This window comes from Antechinus flavipes, chromosome 5 (assembly GCF_016432865.1).
Source record: "Antechinus flavipes isolate AdamAnt ecotype Samford, QLD, Australia chromosome 5, AdamAnt_v2, whole genome shotgun sequence".
Lineage (NCBI taxonomy): Eukaryota > Metazoa > Chordata > Mammalia > Dasyuromorphia > Dasyuridae > Antechinus > Antechinus flavipes.
In genome coordinates this window covers 201,872,639-201,899,676 of record NC_067402.1, presented here as the reverse complement: position 1 = coordinate 201,899,676, position 27,038 = coordinate 201,872,639, and the positions used below count along the sequence as shown (strand labels likewise).

Genomic DNA, 27,038 nt, shown 5'->3' with positions numbered 1-27,038 from the left:
CTGCCATCAAGAAGAGTCAAGTTAAAATTCATAGGTGTTCTAAAACCTGTTTAGTTTTTAATTTCCTCTGTTACCATCAATATAGCAGGCAAAGGCATAGAACTGAGAGACACATTGGAAGACAGGCCAGATGGTCATTCAAAAAGATCAAATAATTAAGGCCATCCAAAGGAATGGACTTTAAGGTGGTGGATTCCTTCTTGGAAATATTTAGAAAGAGGTAAGACAACTACTTATCAAGTGTATTGCACTGTGGGGGAGGGAGGGAGGAAGTATGTTGCAGCACTAGGGGCAATGAGGTGGCACAATAGATAGAGCTCCAGAATTGGAGTCAGGAGGGCCCAAGTTTAATTTCAATTCTGACCTCAGACACTTAATATTGGATATGCAATCCTGGATAAGTCACTTAATGCCTACAGCCTCACCAAAAAAAAAAAAGATGATGATGTACCGATGTATATGTTGAAACAGATGGCTGCTTAATAAGTTTCCAACTCTCAAATTCTAGGATTGTGTGATAGGTGCCAACCCATTTGCCTACTTTCAAATCTACATAAAGTGTATATGGGAATAATCCTTAGATATGGTAAAGATAGCTTCAATAATAATATTTTATTAGGGAATGAGCAGGATTATATGTTCTAGCTGAATTACAATAATTTTCCCTAATTGATGGAACAAGAGGGGGAAGTCCAAGCTGCTCTCTAAAAATGCCCAGAGCTATAATAGCTTGGGAAAAGAAAATGCTACCAGTTGCATCTATGAGAGTCAATAAATACTAATTGATAAGTAATGTGTTCCTTCTGAGACATAGAACTGAGATTTGCTTTGTCACCTGAAACCCACATTAAAAGTATAAATTGAATAATTAAAGCATATGAAAAACATCTTTAATACCAGATATATTATTTTGAATGTTTTCAAAGGAACCAAATATTTTCCTTTTTGGTTGTAGTTAACTAAGTTCTAAGAGTGCTAAACTAAATTATTTGGAGTTGTCCTCATAATGATATAACTTAAAACTCCTAATTACTGTGTGTAGAAAGGAGAGGATAAGGTAAAAATCTTATCTGGTTTGGATTTGCATTTTAGAGCAATTCATCTTGGGATCTGAGGGTATACAGTTCCCTTCCCCTCTTCACAGAATGGGGGAAGTGTCAAGGAATATAGGCCATAAGGACAGCAGAGGTGAGCAGCCAGGAGCAGCAAGCTCAGCTCCTTCTTTAAGGTCCCTGTAGACTCCCCTTAATTTGTAAGCTTGCCAAGTTTCTTAAAATCACTTTTTGAACAAGATCAGCAGCCCTAGGAAAAAAGCTTGTATCTGGGCAAGGGCTGAAAGAAAAATCTTGACTTAAACTTAAGGTGGGATCCTTCTGGCTCAGTTTCCTAACTGTGTTCCTTTGTTTTCCACCCAATTGTTTTTGAATCTGTCTATGGAATAAAACTGTTATTGCTACTTGGTTGTCAACTTTAACTCTTACCTGACATCAAAAAGAGATAAAAATACCGTTATAAGCATGTCCCTGGTTTTTCCTCTTATACTAATTTCTATAATTAGAGCAAGTGGTCAGTATAAAAGCCATGAGAAATATGCAAGTAAATAAGATCTTACTGTTTTCCATCTGAAAATATGCAGTCATTAGGTAATGAGTATTTGGCCTACTCATCTGCCTGTTACTAAATGTATCCATCTGTATGATATAAGGTCTTTAAATGTTTCAAAGTAATGTAAGAACAATTGCTATTAATACAATTGTTTGTAGGATCAGCTGTTATTCTAATGATTATTGAAATTAAATCTGAAATATCTTTAGTGTGATTTGGAGAAGAAAATTTTTGTGTAATCAGTTTTCTTAAAGGGATATAACATGGAATATTTTGTGTTACAGCAATGGAAAAGTCGATTTACTCTTAATGTGAGAATGACATGTTTATACTTGTTCTTTGGTTACAAACATGTTCTTACAAATAACTTATTGATATGCATAGACCAAGCAATAGGAAATTGGCTACTGGCCAATCTATTACATTAGCTTCCTTATTCCCTCAGCTCCCCAATTCTTATATTCCATCCTTTGCAAAAAAGAGGGGACATGATCTTTCCTCCTGCCTCTTGGGGCAGTTTTTAATTCCAGAAGCTGGTGGAAACTTTTCTTAGGTCTTTACAAAGTACAAAATCCCTTGTAAAACCAATTTTCACTAGTCACAAGCTAAAACAAACCAATAAGCAACTTTGTCAGGTCTGTCCAATTTGTGCCCAAATAAATGCTGCGGGGGCTAATAGCACCCCCTTCCTCTTTTAAAATCTGTTCAAATGCAGATAGACTTTACACTTGCAGGGGTTTCAAATTACTGCTGATTTCTACTGACACCTTTATCTGTTGGGTGGGAAGCTTTTCCTTGTAGGGAGCAAATTTCTATTAAAAGAGACTATAACTTATTTTGGCTTGTCCAGCTCTTTGCAAAATGACAATGGCCCACTCGTCACCCCACAAAAAACCCAAAATATGGCTGAGGCACTTAAAATTAATTATTATCTCCAATCTGCCTGGTATCATCAATCTTCAAAGAAGATAAAGAAATTTGATCATATTCTCTCCAAGTAAACTGCTTTCTCATACTTCTTAAACCATTTTTTCTCCTATTCCTTATACCAAAGATGAGTTCTCAACTGCCTCACTTGTGGATTCCTGCCTATGGAGGTATATTACTTTGGTGAGATTAAAACAAATCCTGACTTGAGGCACCATCTATGCACCTGCAGGAAACACTTCTCTCTGTAAGATAAGTCTTTCCTTTCAAAACTTTGATATTTCCAAAAGCCCTAACAAGAAAGGGAGAGTCTCCAAAGAGAGATTTCAACCAATCATCCTCTCTACCCAATGTGTAACTGCTTTTCAATACTTGGGCAAATTAAATTCTGGCCACTGAAGTGACCCTTTTTATGTTTTCAATGCTGTTGTCATTAATCCCCCCTTACCCCCCCCCCCCATGCCTAGATTTCTTCCTTCTAGATTCTTGTCAATTTGCTTTCAAATGATGATCAACATTGGACCCTGATGAATGCTACTTCAACTGGTTTTTGGGTCCTTGAGCTCATCACCTCTTTTTGAGAGATCTTATAAGTAAGTAAGAAAGAAAGATAGACTCAACTCTACATCCTTTTGCAGTTTGAAGTAGCCACAGTTCCCTTGAAAAACAGAAACTTCCAGCCCTAATAACAAATTTCCTCTCACCAAAAGACAGATAAGGGAGAAGAAGATGGGTCAGAGTCCAGGGTCTACTCAAAACTGCATATCTACTTAAGGACTATGGGGCAATAAACTCTTATCTGTTGACAGGACCTTGCTAAAATCCTATTTGTTGACAGAACCTTAAAATCTCATCCTGTCTCTTCACTTGATGAGATGCTGACTCCTTCCTTATCTTTTTTTTTTTTTTGCATTTTACAATCTTCTAGGCTATTCAGCCAGCTAATAGAAGGCTCAAATTTCAGTATAAAAGCTCTCCAACTTTTACTCATTACCAGAGTTTCTCAAAGTTTGATCTGCTTCACTTTTGTGATTATAAGAATATCCCTCTGAATTCTTTCATAGCAACTATGAACCATAACTCTTAGACACTTAAGAGAGATGGGGAAAAATTTTAAACAATTTTTTTAGATCTAAGATGGGCAGAGGAGAAGATTCTGGAGATGGCAGAGTAGAGCAGAAAACTTTCAGCTTTTCAAGTGTCTTTACATAACATTGCCTCAGGGAATGCAGAGCAACTGAAATAAAAATCAGGCTAAAGTAGTAGTTCTCCTCAGACAACCAACCCTTTAAGAGGACCCTAGGAAATACCAGACCCCTAGGAACAGAGATTCAGTCAGAGTGAAGGGCAAACCCTCCAGGCCAACTCTGCAGAATCAACAGATAACAGTCCCAGGAAGGAGCTGGGATCAGGAGGCAGTCTGGGCCTTACAGACTTTCACCTCACAGTGTGGGGATCTGACACCAGAATGGGAGAAGACTGAAGGATGTTCCAAGGTCAAGGGACAACAAGCACAGATGTGCTGACCGGACTCGTCCCAGGGAGAATGCAGGAGAGGAGTGGGGACACTGCTGGCTGGTAGGCACTTGTAGGAGAACACAGTTCCTGGTTTCAGTCCCAGGGAAAGAAGACAGCTATTGTTTGTAGACAGCAGAGGGACCATAAGGAGTAAGATCACAGGTAGGATAGTATGTCTGGAGGCTCTACCTATGGCTTAGGAGTGAAGAGAAGAACCAAGGGTGAGCCCCAGAATAGACTCAGAAAGTAATATACGAAAGACCTAAGGTTTGGGGAGCTATTCCCCACTGCTTAGGACAAGAACTTGATTACTCTTAATAGCTGCTAAAAATGTTTTGTTTTGTTTAAAAAAGAACAAAGGACAAAGAACCCAAACATAGATAGCAACTATGGGGACAGATAGAGAAGATCAGGGTTCATATTCAGAAGTTAATAAAGCTTAAAAAATAAATCACTCCTTTTTCAATGAGAAACATCAAATGGTCCCAAGACCAAAAAGATTTCTTAGAAGAATTTTAAAAGGACTTTAAAAACTAAATAAAGAGAGACTGAGGAAAAATCGGAGGGGGGAGGGGAGGGGGAGCAATCCAAGAAAATTACAAAAAGGAAGTCAACTAACTTGAAATAAGAGAACCAAAAACTTAAGGGAAAAAACAATTCCTTGGAAACTAGAATTGGGCGAAGGGAAATTAATGATGTTTTAAGACAGAGAAATAACAAAACAAAAATCAAAAGAATAAAAAAATAGAAGAGGATACGAAACATTAGAAAAACAACTGATCTGGGAAACAAATTGAAAAGAAATAATATAAATTATTATTATGCCTGAAAATTATGATTAAAAAAAAGAACAGATATAACATTATTAGGAATTATCAAGGAATATTGCTCTGAAGTTCTAGAACAAGAAGACAATGAAGAGAAAAAAAAAATCTGTGACCACCTGAAACAGATCCAGAAGGAAAACTTGTAAGAATATCATGGCCAAATTTCAAAGCTCCCAGGTTAAGGAGAAAATACTGTTAGCAATAAGGGGAGAAAAACAATTTAAATATCATGGAGCTATAATAAGGATTACATAAGGTGGCACAGGGGATAGAGCACCAGCCCTGAAGTCAGGAAGACCTGAGTTCAAATCTGACCTCAGACATTTAAAACTTCCTACCTGTATGACCCTGGGCAAGTCATTTAACCCCAATTGCCCTCAGGGAAAAAGAAAAAGAAAAAGAAAGAAAAGGATTACATAAGACCTAATAGATACTACACTGAAGGACCACTATATTTCATAGAACAAAAAATTTGGAGTTACAATCAAGAATAACTTACCAAACAAAGTATATAATTCTGAATGGAAAAAAGTAGTAATTAGCTTTTCAGATATTTCTGACAAAAACAGCAGAACTTCAGGGAAAATTCAATTTAAAACATCCAGGAGATATATAAAGTAAATATTAAGGATCAATTATAAGAAGCTAAATAATTTTTCCTCATATAAGAACCTTATCAGTTCTTTTATGAATGTCTTTTTTATTTAGGTAGTTTGAAAGAAAGCTTTGGATTGAGCTGAGTATGATTGAGGTGATTTTAAAAAATATATAAAACTGTTTAGGGAGAGATAAAAGAGAGTAATCATCTCATACAAATGAGGCAACAAAGAAAAAATAGACACAAAAGGAACTAGTAGGTAAAAGGGCATGAAGCCTTACTCTAGTTGGGAATGGGTTAAAAAAGGAACATATTTATATCTATATCTAGAAGAGTACAAAAGTCTTCTAAAATCAAAAAGAAATAAGAGGGCAAGGGGACAGGATAGGGGAAGAGGATAAGGGAAAGATTCCTGGAGACTACGAGTAGTCCAAGGAGAATAGGGTGAGAAGGATAGAGAGGAAAAACAGGAAGGAAGAACACATACAAGTAATTATACCTTAGAATTTGGGATAGAGAGAGGGATTCTTGGAGGGGGTAGGTTAAATAACAAGAATACAAAGTAGCAGGTCGTAGTAGATCCCGGAGAAATAGGAAAAGAGTGAGGAGTGGAAACAAAGCAGAACAATGAGGAGGGATAGGATGAGAAGATTAGTGAGGAAAATAAACATCAAATAATTATAACTTAGAATGTGAATTGGATGAACTCACCCATGAAATGAAAACAGATTAAAAATTTGAACTCAATAATTTGCTTCCAGAAAAATGTTATAAAAAATTAAAGATAAACACAATAAAGTTTAGGAATAGAATTTATTATGTAAAAAAAAAAGCAGTAGTAATAGTAGTAAGATCTCAGACAAAGCTAAAGCTAAAATAGATTCAATCAAAAGAGAAAAACAGAAAAACTACAGTATGTCATATAAATCAATATACTTTTCTCTTATGTAAAATAACTAGATACTATAAGGCTGGAATATTGCTGTGACACAGAAAATTATGATCTGGTGGATTTTGAAAAACATGGAAAGACTTGGACTTATAAGAAAGATGTTATTCACCATCACAGAAACAAAGAATAAGTGAAAATAAGCATAGTATAAGCTTATTTACTATGTATGTAGATAACAGATCAAAAGTACTCTATATGTGTGCTACTTATATATGAGAATCAAGCAAAAATAAAAATGAATCGAATAAAAAGGTGAAATAGCCAAAACCTACCAGGCAGCTAGCCATCTTTCCTTTACCTACTTTTTACTTTCAAGTTGCATATTTTTCACTTTTAAGCTACACTTTTTCCTAGAATTTTAGATCCATTAGTCTATATATCTAGGGAAGCAATTCCAAGTAACCTATATGGGAACTCTTGGATCTATTAATGAAGCAATTATTACCAAAACATGTAATTATATCATATGTAATATAAATACTAAAGCTTAAAATGTTTAAAATTCTAGTTCGTTAGGACTGAAGAGAGGAGTAAGTATAGAGTAAAACTTAGACTTTTAAAAAATATCAATAAAAAAAAGATTTTTACTTAAGTCTATATTCTTAATGTTCTATTTTGATAAACAGTATATTCTACATAAGTCCACCATAAAAAGAGACCAGTTTAACAAGTTATTTTCCAAATATATCTTTGTTAAGGTAAAACAACTATATATTATCTGTGTACTAAGCAATGAGTAAACACTGGATTAATTAATACAAAGAATTTTAGGAGAATTATTTTCTAATGAATTCAGAAGACAATTTAATTTGGAAAAACAATTAAGAATCATCTTAAGACCAAAAATATCTTTAAAATAAAAGCATCAAAAAATTAAAAAATTAAAAAAAAAAAAACCAGCAAATGGTACCTTAAATTTTGAAGACTACAGATGACAAGAAATTTATCATCAAGAAAATTAAGATAGACAAAAATTACTGGCATCTTCATTTGGATGTTAAATTGTCTCTAACTTATAAGATCGGTATACTAATATGACAGTGGACTGGGAGGGTCCAATCCTCAAGCATATATATAGGCTCCTCTGCTTGACAACAACCCATGTTAATATTTGGAGGGGGCCTATCTACAAAATCGTGGAATGGTACCTGACCTCCACTTCATATTACCATATGATAACAGAAATATTAATTAGTGGTCAGAAATGAGTGGGATATTCAAAAGGAGTAAACAAGCCAATTCTCCCTTTCTTTTCTATTGGCCATTAGATGCAAACACTACTTTCTGAGCTCCAAAAAGCTAGGAGTTGACACAGAAGTACATGGTCTTCCAAGCAAGTCTGTGTCTAAAATAGAGCTGACTCCTCTTTATTCTTCTTTTCCACTGAACAGGTGTAATGGGCTGAGGCTTGAGTTGATGCACTGAGGTCCCAAGCACATGAGGCTAAATAGTAATTGGACCATACTCTATTACTATATAAGCTTGGAGAAAGAATGGCCCCCGCCCACTCTTTGTGCAAGTCCTGATGTGTTGTATAGGAAATGACGATTTTGGTGGGTGGAGACAGGGTAGTGGAAAAGGAAGGGGAAGGAGAGACTGCTTGCATTGTCATTGCAACGGTTTGCTCAGCTCAGATCTCTCTCTGTTAGTTGGCTTCCTGTCCCAGCTGCCCATATTGCTATCGCAATCTTTCATGCCCATATTGCTATCGCAATCCTTATTCATCTCTTCACTTCAATAAAGATTGAAGATTTTTCCCTTAACCTGAATTCCTAACTCCGGCTGATTTTAAATACGCAGTCATTACAAACAGGACCAAGTGGAATCTCAAAAAACTACCTCCTAGGTTGGGATAATTCTGAGAAATAATTCATTTCACCAGTCAGCTGTATCACACCCAGAAATAAACTTGATGGTAAGAATAATTACCTTAAAATTTCAAGTTTCAGCCCATTCTCTCCAAAAAATAATATGCCAATATGAGAGAGTTTGCCCCAATTCAATGGGGGAAATTTCACAGTTTGGCTTTTTATATACTTTTATAGTAAATATCTTTATAAAACTAACTGATATTAATTGGTTAAATGATATTCTGGAGATATTAGCTGATAAACTGATAGTAGGGAGACAACTAGTGCTGAGTGATATCAAGGAACAGAATAAAATAGGAAGTCAATATTACTAAGAAGACACCAACAACCTTTCAGGGGGAGGTATTAAGAAATTTAAAATTGATACTGCATCATGTTCTTATTGATCCTAGTTACAATTAATTGATTTTGTCCTGTGACTGCATAAGTCATAGTTCTTTGTCTCTGACCTTAGTTTTAGGTTTTAGCTCACCTGTAATAGGTTAAGTTTAAAAATACAGCCTTCTTGCCTCAAGGAATTTAACTGACCTTGGAGAATGTGTAAAAGAAAGGGACTTGGGCCCGCTATCTTTATTCCACCAAGTTATACTTCAAAGATGTCTGATTTGCTGTCCAAAAGTCTGGGCTGCTATCCTACACCTGGACTCAAACAATGAGCACTTCTTAGTTTCATGAAGAGAGGGAAGGGAGTCACTGCTAAACCCCATTACCAGATTTCCAATCAATCATGTTACCTTGTGTTTCAGCTCTGTAATAAATCATGCTGTTTTCAACTCTATGACATCATGTAGTTTGATCTGTTTTGTACTCCCCAAAACTTATATAAGGGGAATTATCCTCCTGCTTAGGGTTTTGGCATAATTGGAGTCAAACCACTGACTCATTTAATGACAGATAGGATACCCCTGCTAATAAATGGTTATTTTATCGATAGATTCCAATTGTGAAACTACTTCTAATAAAACCCTGAGGGAGAAATATATGCCACTAGAAAACTGACTTGTCAGTGTAAGAGGGAGTTAGAATAAAAGCCCATATAGTTTTCATGGGCTTCACTAAACAAATAGGTCTCAGGTTTAAAACTTGTATGGCCCAGTTAGCTTTACTTTGTTTTATGATTATAAGTAATTCACAATCATTTTCTGAGTACCTAATACATACAAGTAGCTGATAAAGACACTGCCCCCTTAAGGAAATTATAATATAGTTGAGAAAGCTAGACACAAAAATGAAAAAAAAAAAACAAACAAGAAATACTAATGTCTTTATAAATAAGTAGTGCAAATAATAATTCCTTTAAAGGTCTGAGCAAAGGAATCACTTCAGAATAGAATGAGTTTTGAAGAATTGATTCACTATTGAGGGGAAGAAAAAAGGGCTTTTTAAATGGACGCCAAAGGTAATGGAAAAGAGGGTAAGGAAATTTAAATGCTTAAGAACTTGATCACATAACTAAGGAATTTTGGGGGAGTCACTAAAGGTTTCAAGCAAAGGAATAATATAGAAAAAAAATGATTACATTAAGGTGAAAATGAAGTTTTGACAACATTCATGAGTCAGCAATATGAGACAGGAAATGGTAAAATGAAATTATTTATGAGGCTACAGAAGGAACCATAGCATTAAAATAAATATGGGTCTGAATTAGGAAAAACACTGTAAGAATGCTAAAACAGGAATATAACACCAAAAAATTACTTACTATGCATTTTCTTCAAATCTTTATACAACTTTGCACTTAACAGATTTCTTTTTACATCTGCATTTTTTCTGTGAATATCAAGAAATGAAAACTATGAAAAAGTAATAGTTTATTTTTTTCATATCAATTAAGTTTCTATCATAGGGTAGTCATGTTGGAAAAATTCTGTGTAATCAACTTATAATCATTAAAAATGTAGCAATTATGTTTTTAAATCTCCCTGATGAAAGAATATCTTTATACTTAAATAACATATTTCAACCTAATTTATGTTAAAATATGTTGGCCTATTACCCCCAATATAACAGTTAACAACCATTATTAGATTATGTGCCATTTTATGGTTTACAAAATATCATATTGTTGAGCCTACTGAGAAGTGCAATATCATTGCAATTTGAACACAAGAAAAAAGTAATTACGTTCATGGGTCATATGAAAAAAATTATATACCAAAGGAGTACATGGAATAGAGCAGCTCACATTGTGATACCTAATATAAAAAAGAACTTTGAAAGTAAAATTCAGGACTGATCAGACTAAGTAGAATGGAGTCCATTATCATGAAAAAAAAAAAAGGAAAATCCTTAAATTTTTCCATAAATATCCTGTGGAATATCCTTAGCTGATTTTACCTTTGGTTATAAATACCTTTTGTTGCCAAAGACAATGAGAATATTTCTACCCACCTGTTAAGGTTACAGGTAATATTTCTTTAAAATATTAAGTGCTTAAAAACATTTTGCTTTGAATTTTAAAAACTGGATAATGCCTAAACCAAACTTTTCTGAACAAACTTACTTATAGAAATATTCTGACTAGGTTTCTATTTCTGGAGTTTATCACTGACCTCATACAGCTTTTAATATATACAGAACAGGAATCCTGCTTCTTAAAGGAGCTTTCATTTTTCTTATCATCTGTTTCTCTTAATTGTCTCTCTATTCGAACCTATGGAGAAAATCAAATTTGTAGCATTAGAATTTAACATGATAAAAGAAAAGTGCTTAACTCTGTCTATTCCAGAATATTGAAATACATGAAAACTAACATTCTCATTGAAAACTGCTGCCCAAATATTAGCTTAATGGTATGATTTGTTATCAACAACTGGAGATGGAAATAGATTTTAGAGGATTCACCTGCTGTCCCTGTATGAAAGATGCTTTTAGAAATGAGTTACCCACCTAAAAATGGAAAATATTTGGCTTTAGATGCTTAGAAAAATCTTTGATTAATTGTTCACACTACAATTCTACCAATACTATGTGATTTAATAGAATGTAAAATTCCTACCAAACTAATCACATTTCAATTTTTATTTCAAACCCAGGTTAAACCTATTGTATGTATGAGTGACCTGTTAAACGGTTTAAGAAAAATCTTGATATTTTTACGTTTTACTTGATAAGATCATTAATTTACCTCTATACTGACAACTCAAGTGTTTAAATATAATTCTCTTTTTTTCAAATGCCTCTTCTCAGGACATATTTCTCAAGCTATACATATTCAAATCAGGAACATCAAACACAAATAAAAGGATATTAGCATATTTTCTCCACTACTCCAGAACATTTGTAACAGCAAATACTGTAAAACATCCATTTGGTACAGGAATTCCTAAAATTTTGTGTGTGGAAACATATGGACCACTTCTCTGAATGTTTAAAAATAAATCAAATATTATACATAGATACATATATGTACACATATATGTGTATATGTATATATAATTGTAAAGAAAACAAATGTACTTATTTTAAAAGATTTTTTAAAAAGCTTGGAGGCCCTATGTTAAGAACTCCCAATCTATGATTCTCTAATAAAGCACACTAAAAATAAAGCATACATCTTATAATCAGATGATACTCTAAATTTCCTTTTTCAAACAAAATAAAGTTGTTTTTTTAATTTTAAAAAGATTATACTTAATTCAAAAGACACTAAAAACAGACATTTCCTTTTTTCTATTGAAAACCACATGCTAATTGCTTTTTATTTTGCTCACAAATAGCAAAACAAAAGGAGGGGTAAAGTTGCTATCTTTTTTTTAAGTTATTTTTTAATAAAGCCTTTTATTTTTAAAACATATGCACAGATAATTTGACAACATTGATCCTTGCATACTTTGTGTTTCAGATTTTCTCCTCCTTCCCCCACACTCTCCTCCCCTAAATGGCAAGCAATCTTATGTTAAACATGTTAAAATATATGTAAATCCAATATGTATAAACATATTTACACAATTTTCTTGCTGCATAAAAAAATTAGATAAAAAGCAGAAAGCAAATGAGTAAGAAAAATGTACATTCAGTCCCCACAATCCTCTCTCTGGGTGCAGATGGCTCTCTTCATCACAAGATCATTGGAAGTGACATCAATCATCTCATTGTTGGAGAGTCACGTTCATCAGAAAAGATCATCCCATAATCTTGCTGTTGCCGTGTATAATGATCTCCTGGTTCTGTTCATTTCACTTAGCATCAGTTCATGTAAGTCTCTCCAAACCTCTCTGAAATCATTCTGCTGGTTGTTTCTTACAGAACAATAACATTGCCTAACATTCGTATACCATAATTTATTCACCCATTCTCCAACTGATGGGCATCCATTCAGTTTCCAGTTTCTAGCCACTACAAAGAGGGCTGCCACAAACATTTTTACATATCTGGGTCCCTTTTCCTCCTTAAGATCTCTTTGGGATATGGGTCCAGTAGAAACACTGTTGGGCCAAAAGGTAGTACAGTTTGATAAGTTTTTGAGCATAGTTCCAAATTGTTCTCCAGAATGGTTGGATTCATTCACAGTTCCACCAATAATGTATTAGTGTCCCAGTTTTCCCACATCCTCTCCAACATTCAACCTTGTCTTTTACTGTCATCTTAGCCAATCTGAGAGATGGCTCATTTCTTTCTTATGACTGACCCACCAATGTACATCTTTACTAAGGTTCTACACTTGGTCCTTTTACTTGAAATTTTTTTCTCCTTACTTCTTAGAATCTCTGACTTCATTCAAGACTGTACTAAGATAAGGCCTAAAATTGACTTTTTCACCCCTAGAGTTTCCCCCTTGAAGATTGTCTTCCATTTACTATCTATAGGATATGTCCATGTATCTATTTTTGTTTATCTTTTCTGTTCTTTTAAATATTAAATTCCTTAAGGACAAAAACTATTTTTGCTTTTTTTTTTTGGGGGGGGGGGGTGGGGGTGGGGGAAGGGCATTACCAGCATAACAAATGCTGTTGTAACTAATTTCTCTTACTAATCTCAATCATTAACATAATTTCAATGAACAATTTTGTGCAGATATTTCCAACACATTTCCAGCTCTCAGTTACTTTTCCTAAACTCTATATTAGCCTTTAGAAGTATCTTCTGAGAAGCTTTCTATCTAGATGTTACAGAAGCATAGAGAAAATTGAAAAAGATCTTAGTCCTCCAGTCCAACCCATAAACATAAAGACATCCTTACTTTAATAAACTTGACAAGTTATCAAAAGGATCAAATTTCAATCTAAAGACCTTGAGAGGAAGGGAAACACATTGCCTCTCAGAGAGCCAGATACACATTTAGAAATCTCTAATTTTTATTAAGGACAAAAAGAAGGAAAATGTAGATTAGGAAAAAAATATAGTTAATAGGGCAAATGAAGTAGCATAAAGTCACAAAGGAAACCAAACTTCAACTTCAGAGGATACATCATACAAGGGGAAGGAGAAGTACTTAAAAAAAAAGAGAGAGAAAGAGAGAGAGAGAGAAATAGTGAAATAGAAGAAAAAAGATTGTGCTCTTAGTGAGGAGGGAAAATGGAATAGGAAAATAATACCAAAGAACTGACTTGTAGGAAGCATCTTGCCACTTTGTGTCTATCCTTCACTTGGAGCAACTGTCAATGACTGGGATTTAATTGTAGCAATGCTTAGATAAATCAGCCAAGTTGGCAGAATAGAAGGAAATGGTCCAACTACCCTCACTTCCTGCCAAACCCACCATTACTCTACAAAGATTTAGAAGATGTACCAATGGACAGCTAAAAGTATAGCAGATAAAGTATCAGCCCTGGAGACAGGAAGACCTAAATTCAAATCCAACTCACTGTGACTCTGGTCAAGTCATTTAACTCCAATTGCCTTGCAAAAACAAAACAAAACAAAACACTCTCTCTCTGGCGTGTGTGTGTGTGTGTGTGTGTGTGTGTGTGTGTGTGTGTGTGTGTGTGTGTGTTGTGTGTGTGTCTGTGTGTGTGTGTGTGTGTGTGTGTGTGTGTGTGTCTGTGTCTGTGTGTGTCTGTCTATCTCTCTGTCTTTCTCTAGACAGAAGCCTGACAGGGAAAATCTGAGAAAAAATCTTAATGAGTCAATTTTCCAGTCCAGATCAAGAAAGGCAAAGAGGTAGAGGATTCTAGGAAGGTAGCAAAGTAGATAAGAAAACTAGAGGATCTCCAAATTTCCTCTACAATAAAAGACAAAACAATCACCTCAGAATAACAGAAACAAACAAAAGGAGGGTAAAGTCTCTCTTCTCCTAGGACAGCTAGAGAAGATCCCAGGAAAGAAGATCTGGTCAGATGAAATAAAAATATCTCTCCACTTCACAGAAACAACAAACAAGCCCTGGGAGCAGCTGCTTTGGAAACAGCTTCAGACTCAAGAACTTTCACCTCAAGAATGGTGTGGGGATCAGATGGAATGAGTAGGAAAAGATTAAAGGACCTTTCACTGTCAAAGGATGCCAAGCACAGCTGTCCTAATTAGACTCAGTTCCAGGCAGTTAGTACAAGGAGAAGGAACTCCCACAAATCTGAGGTGGGAAGCAGAGGGGCAGGAACCCAGCTGACTGTGGATGAAAGCTGAAGGCTGCAGCTACTTGAGGGACCACAAAGAATAAGTCCATTTTGAGGACAGCATGACTGAGGACCCTTGTTCTGGCTGAAGGGTAGAAAGATGTGTCCAAGGTCAGGCCCTGGGAGAGGGTTGAGGAAATAGCAGCAAGAAGATGCTGAGGCTTGCTGCATCATTCCCTACACCTCAGTTCTAGAATATAATTATAATAAGCTGCTTATAATAAAACAAAACAAAAATAAAAACGAGTAAACGAAAGACAATGAACCCAACCAAAGACAGCTACTATGGGGATAGAGAAGATCTGTCTTCATATTGAGAGGAAAATAGTGAAGTTTATTTTTTTTTTATTATTAAAGATTTTTATTTTCAAAATACATGCATAGATAATTTTCAGCATTCACTCTTGCAAAACCTTGTGTTCCAATTTTCTTCTCCTTCCTTTCCTACTTCCTTCCCCAGATGGCAAGTACTCTAATATATGTTAAACATGTGCAATTCTTCTATATGTATTTCTTTTTTTTCCCCTAAGGCAATTGGGGTTAAGTGATTTTACCCAGCTAGGAAGTACTAAGTGTCTGAGGCCTAATTTGAACTCAGGTCCTCCTGACTTCAGGGTTGGTGCTCTATCCACTGTGCCACCTAGCTCCCTGCTACATATTTCTACAATTATCATGCTGCACAAGAAAAATCAGATCAAAAGGGAGAAAAAACAAGAAAGATAAGAAGCAAACAACAATAAAAAATAAAATAATAATAATAAAAATAATAAAAAATGAAAATACTTTGTTGTGATCCACATTCAGTCCCAACAGTCCTCTTTCTAGATGCAGAAGGCTCTCTCCATTGCAAGTCTATGGGAATTGGTCTGAATCATCCCATTGCTGAAGAGAGCCACATCCATCAGAATTGATCATTGTATAACCTTATTGTTGCCGTGTACAATGTTCTCCTGGTTCTGCTCATTTCACTCAGCATCAGTTCATGTAAGTCTCTCCAGGACTCTTTGAAATCATCCTGCTGATCATTTCTTTTAGAACAATAATATTCCATAACATTCATATGCCATAACTTATTCAGCCATTCTCCAACTGATGGGCATCCACTCAGTTTCCAGTTTCTTGCCACTACAAAAAGGGGTGCCACAAATATTTTTGCACATGTGGGTCCCTTTCCCTCCTTTATGATCTCTTTGGGATATAAACCCATTAGAGATACTGCTGGATCAAAGGTTATACACAATTTGATAGCCATTTGGCCATAGTTCCAAATTGCTCTTCAGAATGGTTGGATCATTTCACAACTCCACCAACAATGCATTAGTGTCCCAATTTTCCCACACCCCCTCCAATATTCATCATTATCTTTTCCTGTCATTGTAGCCAATCTAAGAGGTGTGAGTGGTACTTAAGAGTTATCTCAAATTACATTTCTCTGATCAGCAGTGATGTAAAACACCTTTTTAGAGCATCTGAAAATTATTCATTTACTTTGATCAAATAATGAAGTTTAAAAAGCCACTCCTTGCAGGAAGAACAACTGATTTGGAAAATAGATTCAGGAGAGATAATTATCAGAATTATTGGAATATTTGAAAGCCATAATCAAAAGGAGTACCTAGGCAGCATCTTTCAAGAAATTATCAAAAAAAACCTATCTTGACGTCCTTGACTCAGAAAGCATGCAAAGAATCCATCAATAACCTCAGGAAAGAGATCCCCAAATAAAAACTCGACAGAACATTAAATTAAAATTTAAGAAATACAAAGTCAAGGAAAAAATACAAGTGACCAGAAAGGAAAAAATTAAAATATCAGGGAGTCATAATCAAAATTATCACACAGGACTTGACAGCTGCAACATTAAAAGATCGGAGGGTATACAACATGATATTACAGAAGGCAAACAAAGAATCACTTACCCACAAAATATCAAGGGGAAAAAATGGTCATTCAAAGAAACACAAAGATTTTAGGTTTTCATAAGAAGATGAAACTAAACCAAAAATTTGATCTCCAACATCAAGACCCAAGTGAAGCATAAACAGGTAAAAAGGGAAAAATAGATATAAGGGATTCAAAAGAACCAAACTATTTACACACCTACATGGGGAAGATGAGACTTGTAATTCTTAAAAATTATATCACTAATATTTGTTATTTATCCTTTGATCTCAAAAAAAACCATGTCATCAGAGTTAATCCCAAGACATGCAAGTGAGCTGGATTTAAGTGAGGGTGGCCTAGTCAAAGTTACCAAGTTCACTTTCTCCTCCAGTCAGGTGGATCCAGTGGCAAAATGTAGATCAGGGCACTGGAGGTAGCCCTGGACACAGTAAGAGACTTTGGCCCTTTTAAGCTAAGATCTCAAGTCTCAGTCTGTCTAAGGGAAGGCCCAATCAGTTATTAAGGCTAGGTAAAGAAATGAGGCAGAGAATTACTTCTTTTATCTAGTCACAAAAAACCGTAACTACAATCTGAGAGGAGAAGACCCTCAGGATTTCTGGATAAAATAGAAACAATTGCTATTACATTCACTTTGAGTCAATCAAGGTCCAAAAAATGAAACTGAGAGCCTGAAGCCTATTGTTGACCAATCAATGAGAGCCAGAGTGATCTGAGTTTATGGCATGGGGCTTAAGAAAAAAATCTAGCCCAAAACCTGGGAGACTTTTGGGATCAGAGGACACATCAAGGAAGGTGAAACCAAGACAGGCAAATGAACTGGATTTAAGTGAGGGAGGACTGTACAAAGTCAGCCCTCACTTTTTCTTCCAGAGCCATCTGAGTCCAGTGGCAAGATATGGATCAGAAACACTGGAGATGGCCCCAGATACAGAGGGAGACCTTGGCCTTTTTAAGTTAAGATCTTCAACATGTCTCAATATGATTGAAATACGCTTGAAGCGGAGAGGCACATAAAGAATAACAGGAGCTAGCACAGAAGCCATTCAACTGGGGGAATGGGGAGAAGCAAGGACAACAATCCTGATCTCTACAATGCAAAAAGCAAAAATAAATCTAATTAGAAAAGGAAGGAAATTTCCTCTTAATAAAAGGTACTGTTGTGTTTTATGTTTTTATAACCATTATACATTTTCAGGCTTAAAATGTAAGCATGACAGTTTTAATCATATAAAGGTCAGTATGATTTTGAAGAAGGGCTATCAATTATAGACCTTTATTGAGTCAAGATTAATTCATTCTCAAACTCTAGATACTTTCAAACTTTTGCCCCAATCACCATTATCTAATGCAGATAGTATTTTAGACCAAATTTTCAGAAACTGTAGCTGAGTTTTTTTTAAAAGTGGGGGCACACTCAGCATCCTTATAGTTCTTTCTTTGATTTTTTTTTTTTTTTGATACTGGCACAGATCCTCTAATAGCTTCCTCCAAGTCATATTGAAATATCAGAGGTTCCTATAATGCAGGTGAGGAGCTAGATGCTCCTGACGAAGTCAGAAAACCAGTAGCTAAAAAAGAGATATTTTCAAGAGATAGTCATTTTTCAAATACATTTTAAATGTCAAGAAGGGGGTGAATAATGCCCTGAGATAGACGCATTAAATTTAAGGACAGAACATGGATTTGATGAATCAGATTTGTACATATTTACACAACTGGATTTTCAGACTTGTTGCTAGCCAGTAATAATTCCTGGGGTGATGTGTAACAATGGAAAGAATAACTCACTTTTTGTGATTCTTTTTTCAGGGGAAAATCCTAGCACTGTTTTTTTCCAATATAGTTACATCGAGCCAACTTGGGAACTAATTTTTTTTTAGATGTAAGGATTTAACTAAGCAATGACAGAGGGAAATGTGCTATCAGTAGTAATAGAGATTATGATGAAAATAGGACAATTGATAGATTTAAATGTGAGCAACTTAAATTGTCGGAAGTGTAAACTTTAACTGGTTTAAGTTGATTCTTTAAGACTAAGGGGTTGTTTCTGTAGTATATGGTATTTGAATTTAGGCATTTATTTCCCTTTGATTGAGAGGACACATTTTCCTTCAAGTACATCTTCAACTCAAAGGCAGTTCAAAATCAGGTCAAAAGGCTATCTTCAAAAGTCAATATGTAAGACAGAACTTAACTTTTTAATCATGTTGTAATTGAGCACGTTTCCATGACCTATACCTGCCAATAGGACCTTATTCTTGAATGCTTACTTGTTTATATTATGTACAAGATTATGATATTCAGAAATGAAAAGGATCAATCCTATTTCTTGGGGGAGGGAGGAGCAACGATTGATTTGAAAGCAAAAAATGAGTATTTGCTAAAATATTCTATTACTATCCAGGTACTAGTCCAAATGTGTTCACTTGTTGACAAATTGATACTAATTTAATACTGTCATTTAGCAGTGCCTGAAACATAGTGGTACAATATGTAAGTACTGATTATTATGATTATTTCTTATACTTACTACATATTATAGTCATTTCAATCTTATATTATAACCCAAGAGAACAGCAGCACAGTACCTGGTACACAATACATACTAAAATGTTTACTGACTAATTAAAATGTACTTTACTTAAACTTTCTATCTTAGCCAATGCCTGCTACCAAAGTGCCTTAAATATTAGAGACCCTTAATGTTATAATGCATTTCATGAAATGTGATTACACTTAACCTTATAGCTTCTGTGAATAGCCTAGAACTCAAAAGTACTATTTATAACTGTTTCTGTGAGGAAATAGATGCCAAGTTACTCTGTCCTAGCCATCCTTTCAACAGCAAGGGAAAAAGTGAAAATGTTATCTTCTAGCTTGCTTCCACTGCATTCATTCTTGCTAAAGTTTCCTAAAGTCACAAAATGTTAATTAATTATATTCAAACTTTTAAAAGAAAATTAATCTCCCTATGAGAAAACTAGATGGAGTAGGAGATATAATGCTCGATCTGGAATCAGGAAATCTTTAATTGGAACCTCAGAAACTAAACTTCATCTGCCTCAAACGAATTTTTTTCATTTGTGAAATGGGAATAATAACACCTACCTCCCAGTACCTGTGAGGATAAAATAAGTACAAAGCAGTTTGCAAGGACTATATAAATGCTAGGCTGCTATTATGAATATTCTGTTTTGAAAGAAAAAATATATATATATATATTCATATTCCCTCCCCCCAATCCCAGGTATTCTCAGACCTACCTTAACACAACCTTCCAATGCATTGAATTTATATACTGACTGAAAAGGTTTTCGATCAATTGGACATGAAGGCAGAGTCTGAAATGAAATTAATGAATTAAAATTTTTTATTTTTTTTACATCTCTTATATTACGTTTTCTACAAAAACTGGAAATGAAACATTGTTTTTCCCCAAATTTCATCACTATTATCTTTTTTTCCCCCTGTAATTATTCCCTACTTTCTTTTAAAAAAATTTTTTTATGATAGCTTTTTATTGACAAAACATATGCATGGGTAATTTTTCAACATTGACCCTTGCAAAAACTTCTGTTCCAACTTTTCCCCTCCTTCCCTCAACTCCCTATTCTAGATGGTAGGTAATCTCATACATGTTAAGTATGTTAATACAACATATGTATACACATTTATACAGTTGTCTTGCTACACAAGAAAAATCGAGTTTAGAAAGAAGGTAATAACCTGGGAAGAAAAACAAAAATGCAAGCAAACAATAACAGAAAGAGTGTAAGTTCTATGTTGTGGTTCATATGCATTTCCCAGAGTTCTTTCACTGCGTATATCTGGTTCTATTCATTACTGATCAATTGAAATTGATTTGGATCCTCTCATTGTTGAAGAGAGCCACTTCCATCAGAATTGATCCTCATATAGCATTGTTGTTGAAATGTAGAATGATCTCCTAGTTCTGCTCATTTCACTCAGCATCATCAGTTCGTGTAAGTCTCTCCAGGCCTCTCTGAAATCATCCTGCTGGTCATTTCTTACAGAACAATAATATTCCATAACATTCATATACCATAATTTACCCAACAATTCTCCAATTGATACTCATCCATTCAATGTCCAGTTTCTAGCCAATACAAAAAAGGCTGCCATAAGTATTTTGGCACATACAGGTCCCTTTCCCTTCTTTAATATCTCATTGGAATATAATCCCAGTAGTAACACTGCTGAATCAAAGGGTATGCACAATTTGACAACTTTTTGAGAATAGTTCCAAATTGCTCTCCAGAATGGATGGGTCCATTCACAACTCCAGCAACAATGCATCAGTGTCCTAGTTTTCCTACATCCCCTCCAGCATTCATCATTATCTTTTCCTGTCATTTTAGCCACTCTGAGAGGTGTATAGTGGTATCTCAGAGTTGTCTTAATTTACATTTCTCTGATCAATAATAATCTGAAATGCCCTTTCATATGGGTAGAAATAGTTTCAATTTCATCATTTGAAAATTGTTCATATCCTTTGATCATTTATCAACTGGAGAATGTCTTGATTTCTTATAAATTTGAGTCAATTCTCTAAATATTTTGGAAATGAGGCCTATCATCACTATTATCAGCTTTATCTCCTGCTGATGATGGCATAGTGTATAGCCACTTTTGACAAATACATATCCATGAACAACACAGTGCCCCAAGAAACTTTTTAAGACCTTAATTATAGTAAAGTTGCTAACCTGACACAATTTCTCACAAGGAACTCACTATAATTAATAAAATCACAAATTTGAACCCAAAAAAATTTTTTAAAGACCTTTTTGGTTGATAAGAAACAGAAATAAATTTCCACTTGATAAACTGGAAACATAAATTAAATCATTGAACTAGGCATCAAAACTATGACCCCTTAAAAATGTATCTTCCAGCTCTAAAATTCTATTATTCAAGTCTATGACAAAACATAATAAAGAAAATGTTCAGCAGAATAAATACCACTCACAGGATGTGTGTATGTGTACATATACATACATATACACACGTGTATATACACATGCATATGCATATATTTCTTATAATAACATGAAGCACTATGTAGTTATCTAACTTGCCTATGTCACAGAGTGTCTGTTACAAGTCAAGACTTGAACACCAACCATCTAGATATTGTGATATTCTGCCTCTCATTTGTAGCCTTAAAAAGATTGAATTTTATTCAAAGAAAGAAAGATGAGAATGGATTTCTGACCACTCTCCCCTCAAAAACACTAAGTTTAAAACAGCATATGAAAGAATATTTATTTTTCAAAATATGCTTCAATTATAATTAGATAAATTAAAATGTTTTCAGCAAGATAATAAAAAGTATTCAAGAATATAAAATTTATTCAATGTGCATGCTATCCCCATCACAACATTTTTACAATTAATTGACTACTTTTCTAAAGCTACAGTAGCCCCAAAATTCATTCAGTCAACCTGCTAATCCTTTTCTCCCTCCAAAAAGCTTCTTTGGCCTAACATACAAAGTTCACATAAAAGTAAAGCTGAAATAGGATATGTAGACATCATAATATATATTACACACACACACACACACACACACACACACGAGACAGAGCACAAGCACAATAACAGTTTTTGAGCTGAATGTGGAAGTAAACAGAAAAAGTTAAGGCAGTGGAAAGACTAGGGAGAATATTCCAGGCATAAGGGCAGTCAGTGCAAATGTATGAAGACGGGAGATGGGGAATTAGGGTGTTAGGGACCAGCAACTAGTGTTTTATTGCTAAATCTTATTATATACAGAGAGAGGTCAAATGTAAGAGTAGGAGATGAAAAGGGACCAGCAGGCTGAGAAGAGCTTTAGATGGCAGAGGCTTTTATATTTGATTTTATATATATGTTTTTTTTTTTTTAACAAAGAAAAATTTACAGAGTAGAGAGTGATAAAGAAAAGTGATTTAGGAAAACCATTAACCTGTGTGAAAGAAGTAAACAATGAGAAGACTTTTACAATAGTCAAGACAAGAAGAAATGAGGGTAGAAACTAGGAGACATATAGGAAAGAATCTGGGAAGGTAGAAATGGTAAGATGGCTACGATTGGATATGAGATAAAAGATTATGAGTAAAGATTAAGTGGTAATATCAAGGTTATAAATATAGGTGTCTGTGAAGATAGTAGTGATTTCAACAATAAAAAAAAGAGTTTCAGAGTAAGTATAATGCTAATTTAATAGGACTACAAAAAAAGAGTGGTGTCAAGACAACAGAGCAACCTAGTACTCCATTAAATCTTTTCCACAAAGATCTAAAAGATAAATTAGACTAAATTCTGATCAGAAGATGCAAAGAAAATAGCACAGGAGTCATTTTTCCAGCCCAGAGTAGTTGAAGGACATGAAGAAAGGTGACCAGAAGGTGTAAGATGCAGGCACTGAGAGAAGGCAGAGTCTGGGCATCAAAGCAGAATGAAAGCAGAAAGATGCCAGGGCATCCACACACCAGCAGAGAGTGTGAGAACACATGCCATCTAACAGCTCTGTAGTTCATAGTTCAGTTCTAGTGAGAAGAGAGGCGGCACAAGGTGGGACCCTAGTTGTACATGGAGGAAGCACCCAGTACCTGTGAGGTTTCAACCGTAACAACAAAGCAGTGATTTGTTTCTAACTCCTAATCCCCTGTGGAATTTTGCAGTGGGATAATCAAGGCAAAAGTCCCAGGGCTATCAGTCACTCTGAACTTCTCAACCCTCAGTAGTGTAACCATAGAGGATTCCAGGAGTTATCTACTGAAAGTGACTAATAGGGACAAGCTGACAGACCTAAATACGGCTCAGGAAAGTGCAGAACTCATACCAGAAGGACAGTGAGAACATTTCATCAGAAATGATATGACTTTAGGAACAATGAAAGCTTACAGCTCCCCCGGGTTTACCCACCCCTCCCCCGGCCAGAGCAGCTGAGTTGTGAATGCAATAAGAAGACAGTAGAAACTCAAGTTAGCTATCACCACCATAAGTAGACAAGTTCAGCACAAACATAAAACCTAAATTGAAGACTTGGGCTAGAAGAATGAGCAAATAACAACAAATCTTAACATAATAACATGGAATTTGGAGGGAGTTTAGCAGAAGGCAAAGTGTTTTTACTTAAAACTGACCTACATAAAGCCAAAAAAATTTAAGCAGATTTTCCAGATCATGAAGGCCCTGCATCTTTTAAGTCCTTACCCTCCTCCATCAATTGTAGAAAGTATAACTGTATTGTGTCAAAGGGAAGCTCAAGAAGAGGAGATTATAAAACATCTATGGGCAAAGCCTCAAAGAAAAATGCAGCCTGTAAACAAGTAACAACAAAAATTTATAAAACAGTTATTAAAAAGACTAAATAATGATAATAAAAACCAGATGAGAAGAGTAAAGAAAGAAGTGGGGAAAGAAACAAGAGCTAGGAAAAGAATTTATGAAAAGTTACTTAAGAGTTTGAAAAAAGAGATATAAATCCTAATTCAAGAGAATGATTCCCTGAAAATTAGAATTGGCCAAATAGAAATAAAAATCTCAATGAAACATCAAGGGGCCAGGGCCAGGGGGTGGAAAGGGAACAGAGTGAAAAAATAAACAGAAGAAAATAAGGAATATCTCATAAGAAAAACAACTAATGTGGAAAAGTTTGAAAGATAATATAAGAATCAATAAGGATTATCTGAAAGCTATGAACAACAACAACAAAAAAGAGCTACAACATTAGATTTGGAAAAAAAATCATAAAATTGTACAGAAATCCTAGAACCAGAGAGCAAAGGAGAGATTGAAAAAATATACCAGTCACTTCCTGAAAGCCCAAAATAAAAACTCCCAGAATAATAACCCAAATCCAGTAACCCAAAATCAAAAGAAAAAAAGACTGAAAGGAGCTAGGAAAAAAAAAAGAATTCAAATATAAAGGAGCTCTAATTAATCTCACACAAGATTTATCAGCCACCACTAAAAAGGAGAAGAGAGCTTGGTATCCTAGACAAACAGTCCTTGCTTTATAAAAATTCTACTCCACTACCTGGCAAGGTCCTGGCAAGACCCCACTAGGGCCCAGGTCTGGCTCCTAGCAGGTGGCAACAGAAGCAGAGCCAGTAATAACTCCTCACCAGGGGTCCTCTTTATAGGCATTAAAACCACTTTACTAAGGGAGCCACAAGCACTAAAGCTATGCCAGCTGCAGGAGCTGAAGAGTCAAACACAACAGAGGTGTCCTGCAGAACAGTCCATTTACATTAAGGGAGGATTAGCTAGATTACAAAATAGTGGTGAAAAACTCAAAACAAAAACAAATTTCTGAAGGGTACATGTTAAGGGGTATATTTTTATCTGGTTGGGGACACATTCAGAACTTTTGTAGGCCACTTGGCTTGTGGACACAAGTTTGAAATCTCTATTATAGAAGCAAAGGATTTAGACTTAAAACTAAGAATAACTACTCAGTAAAATTGAGTATTATCTACTATAGGGATAGAACTTTACCAAAATAGGAGACTTCCAAGCTTTCCTAATGAAAAGAGGAAGGAAAATCTTATGGGAAAACACAAAAGCCAAAGGTCAAAAAAAGGATAAACATAAGCGTGCAATTATAAGGGACTTTAATAAACAAGGTTAAATTATTTACATTCTTGTATAAGGAGGGAATACCTAAAACTCCACAGAATACTATCATCATTGGGGTCAGAGTCTAATTAGACAAGAAGACCTGAAAGTGACAGTTATGTTTGGATGATGTCAAAAAGAATAGAAAAAAGATGGCAGAGAGAAGCCAGAAAGTTGCCTCAGCTCTTCCTAATTTCCCTCAGAAACAATGCTAAATCAAGCTGTAAACTGAATATAGAGGGATAGAACCCACAAAAGATCATACTGAAACAATTTTACAATTTAACATAACTTAGAAGGACTTCAAGAAAGACTTGTTTTACTTGGGACAAAGGCAAGCATAGCCCAATGCAGGAAACCTAGCAAGACTCTTAGTCACAGCACAGATCAGCAGCAAAGGCCCTCAGTCCTGGCATATCATGCCAGTGTGCAGTCTCCAGCCCAGTGCAGAAAGAAAATTGTGAGTCCCCAAACCCAGCCATAACAGGCCTAACTCTTGAGTACCAGGCCAACCCAGAACAGTGGGAAAGCCAGCAGCACTTGCAGCCCCAGAACAGAAAGCCAGTGAGAAGCCCATGTCACCCTGCAAAAAAAGCTTGGGACAGTGTCTCCTGTATTTAATGAGCAGAGCTCAATTTTTAAAAAATGAACAACAACAACAACAAAAAAAACCCAAAGAGTTCTGACCATACAAAGCTTCTATGATGACAGAAAAGATTAGAACACAAACCCAGACAAGGACAGCAACAATAGCATGCTTATAAGTGAAGCCTCAAAGGGGAATATGAATTGGTCATAAGTTCAAAAGCTTATCTTAAAAGAGATCAAAAACAACTTTAAAAATTAAGAAGTAGAAGAAAAACTGGGAAAAAAAATGAGAGCTATGTAGAAAATTATTTTCAAAAAAAAGTCAACATCTTGGAAAAGCACAAAAAATGACTGAAAGACATAACCAAACAGATTTGGTGAAATGGGAAAAAGAAAAGTAATGATGAAAACAACCCCTTAAAAATAGAATTGGCAAAATAAAAATTGAAATGAATGAAAATTTACAAAATTATAAATTGCACAGATTAACAAAAAAGGAAATAAAAAACAACCCCATTTTGGAAAAAGAAATTGAACAAGTCATCAATGAATTCCCTAAGAAAAAATCTCTAAGACTAGATAGATTTACAAGTGAATTCTATTAAGCATTTAAAGAACAATTTATTCTAATACTATATTAACTCTGAAAAAATAGAAGGAGGAGTCCTACCAAATTCCTTTTATGACACAGACATGGTGCTGATATCTAAACCAGAAAGAGCCAGAGAAAGAAAATTATGGGCAATTTCTCTAATGATTACTGAAAATTTTAAAATAAAATATTAGCAAAGAGATTACAACAAACTTATCACCAGAACAATATATTACAACCAAATGGTATTTGGCCACAAAAACCCCAAAAGAGGCTATGAAGAGACTGAAATGAGTGGACAACACATAGAGAAAAATATTTTGCTAAAATGAATATCATCACTGAACAAATTTGCACCTAATAACATTATAAGAGGAAAAGATAAGACTATATTAGGGGAGGACATTTCAGGCCTAGGTAACTAGTTGTTCAATTGTAATTCTAGTTAGAATTTAAAAAGATGAACAGAAGAG

The 27,038-nt window shown here is 35.0% G+C and overlaps 1 protein-coding gene across 3 annotated transcripts in view; it reads right to left on the bottom strand.

Moving 5' to 3' along the window:
* Positions 1–27,038, bottom strand: part of SCAF11 (SR-related CTD associated factor 11) — a 90,845-nt gene that overhangs the window by 19,744 nt on the left and 44,063 nt on the right. For all 3 annotated transcript variants that reach the window (XM_051961799.1, XM_051961798.1, XM_051961800.1), the window contains 3 exons: positions 20,021–20,098; positions 10,851–10,951; positions 10,001–10,068 (listed from right to left, as the gene is read on the bottom strand). In XM_051961799.1, the coding sequence (XP_051817759.1) occupies positions 10,001–10,068; positions 10,851–10,951; positions 20,021–20,098 (247 nt within the window). The remainder of the gene's footprint in view (positions 1–10,000; positions 10,069–10,850; positions 10,952–20,020; positions 20,099–27,038) is intronic.